Raw genomic sequence first — 2,373 nt, 5'->3', positions numbered from 1 at the left:
AATGCCAAGGGCAAAAGACAAAGAGAGAATCTTACAAGCAGCAAGAGAAAAAAAGTCAGTTACCTACAAGGGAGTACCCATAGGACTGTTAGCTGATTTCTCAACAGAGACTATGCAGGCCAGAAGGGAGTGGCAAGAAATTTTCAAAGTGATGAATAGCAAGAACCTATAACCAAGATTACTTTACCCAGCAAAGCTATCATTCAGAATTGAAGGTCCGATAAAGAGCTTCAAAGATAAGGAAAAGCTAAAGGAGTTCATCACCACCAAACCAGCATTATATGAAATGCTGAAAGGTATCCTTTCAGAAGAGGAAGAATAAAAAGGTAAAGATACAAATTATGAAATACACATCTATCAACAAGTGAATCTAAAAATTAAGTGAATAAGTAATCTGATGAACAGAATAAACTGGTAAATATAATAGAATCAGGGGCATAGAAAGGGAGTGCACTGACTATTCTCGTGGGGGGGGAGGGGAAGGAGTGTGGGGGGGTGCAGGAAGAGACTGGTCAAAAATCGTGCACTTATGGATGAGAACAGTGGGTGGCGGGAGTAAGGGCAGAGGGTGGGGTGGGAACCGGGTGGAGGGGAGCTATGGGGGGAAAAAATAGGAACAACTGTAATAATCTGAACAATAAAGATTTAATTAAAAACAAACAAAGGTGGGTAATCTGGTCAGAAGTCAAATCTTCCAAGTGCATGCAAGTTGCTCCTTCCAGGGGGTCCGGACTGAATGTTCTAGAGCATCTCCAGGAAGGCCTGCAGGGATGGTGCCTCCTCCACATTCTGGAAGGTGTTCTGGACTCTGCCGTACAGGATGAAGTGTTTCATCTCCAGCCAGATGAACCCCAAGTGGTTCTCATCAAACAGGATGAAGACTCCAGGGAAGCGCCTGGGGTAGGAGAAGCCATCTAAGGTAACAGTGTCCAAGCCATAGAAACACATCCTGCAGGTTCGGGGGTAGTTCTGGTCTCTTGAGCTCACGCCCGCAGGCAGAACAAACGGAACAGGCTGCTCCTCCAAAGCTGCAGCCCTGTACTCCCTGACGCTGGGCTGGGCAGGGCTCTGCCAGCCATGGCCCTCGCTTTCCTCAGTCCCGTCTTCTTGCTGCTGCAGCTGCTCCCGGATCACCTGCTCGTCAATCTCCTGGACCACGCGGAAGAGCTCGTTGAAGTTGCGGAAGATCTCGCCATCTCGCAGCTGGATGCGGTGCATGAGGTGGATCTCTAACCTTGGGTTGCAGTTTCCCGTGACCTTCGTGACCCTGGCATACTTCCCATGGAAGCTGAGCATGGCAATCGTTAGGCCATAGCCATCGTATTTGCCTTGGAAGAGGCCTGGCCTGATGAGGTCGTCCGGGTGGCTGGGTGGGAGGTAGAGGCGGCGGTAGGTCAGGCAGTCATACTGCTGTCTGTCCTCCTGCACCAGCACCAGCCCCCATGCTTCCCTAAGCTGCGTTGGTAAATCCTTTTGGTGGTCTGTCTTCTTGCACTGGATGCTGAACCTGTCCTTCTGAATCTGCACGTGGCGGCTGTGGGGCCTGCTAATGCGGCCTTCCATGCACTCCACCGTGGCTGGTTTCCTCTCCATCAGGCGAATTCTGAACGAGGGCTTGAATTGCATTGGGCGATCCACATGGGTGTTAAGGCAAGACCAGTACGTCCAACCAGTAATGCATAAGCCGTCCACCACGACATTCACTAGTGTTCTATAGTACTCAGTATCTAGCTGCCACAATCCCAAAATGTGTCTGCATGGGTGGAGCAGCTTCGCATAGAGTTCTCGATAAGACATACCTATCGTCTCCAGGTTCTGTAAGTTTTCACAAACGCCAAACTCCTCGCGGCAGCGCCGTCTCCAGATGCTGTCCATGTGCAGGATGTGGTGGAATTTGGTGCAGGCCTGAGCCAGGCTGGGCAGGTCGGTGCCGGGGAGCGAGGCGAAGATCTCCACCAGCAGCTCGGGAGGCAGGTCCTGCAATGAGCAGTGCAGGGGCGGCGGGGGCGACATGGGGCTCGCGATTCCTCCACTCCCCGCACAGCACTGCGCTGCCGCATCCGCCTCGACGTGCTTTTCTGCTGGAGCCGGGGCAGGCTTGCCATCGGCCGCTGCCGTCTCAGCTGGGCCTTGGCGCTGCTGACAACACCGACATCCCCGCGAAGAGCCCACACCACAGATGTAAGCGCACTCCTCCATGCCTGGATGCCTAACAGCCACCACAGTGTGGGCCGCTGTGCCTCAGCCTGGCTTTAAGCTGGCTCGTCCCACCACGCCCCCCAGGGCCTAGCCACGCCCCCTCAGAGAGGAGCCAATTGTAGGACTTCATTAACAGTCCCCTCCCTTTCCCAGTGCCTCCTCCCGCCCTAGCCT

The 2,373-nt window shown here is 53.4% G+C and overlaps 1 protein-coding gene across 1 annotated transcript; it reads right to left on the bottom strand.

The window, feature by feature from the left end:
- Nucleotides 1-741: 741 nt before the first annotated feature.
- On the bottom strand, nt 742-2,199 carry LOC102239993 (F-box only protein 31). Its single transcript, XM_014531639.1, has one exon. The coding sequence runs from the start codon at nt 2,197-2,199 to the stop codon at nt 742-744; it is 1,458 nt and encodes a 485-aa protein (XP_014387125.1).
- Between the last annotated feature and the right edge of the window lie 174 nt (nt 2,200-2,373).

Source organism: Myotis brandtii, unplaced genomic scaffold, assembly GCF_000412655.1.
Source record: "Myotis brandtii unplaced genomic scaffold, ASM41265v1 scaffold82, whole genome shotgun sequence".
Lineage (NCBI taxonomy): Eukaryota > Metazoa > Chordata > Mammalia > Chiroptera > Vespertilionidae > Myotis > Myotis brandtii.
Note: the sequence above shows the minus strand (reverse complement) of the source record. Positions and strands in the feature narration are given on the sequence as shown.

What these genes read in the sequence shown, in the direction of transcription:
- LOC102239993 (XM_014531639.1), bottom strand. Translation starts at nt 2,199, where the DNA reads ATGGAGGAGTGCGCTTACATCTGTGGTGTGGGCTCTTCGCGGGGATGT.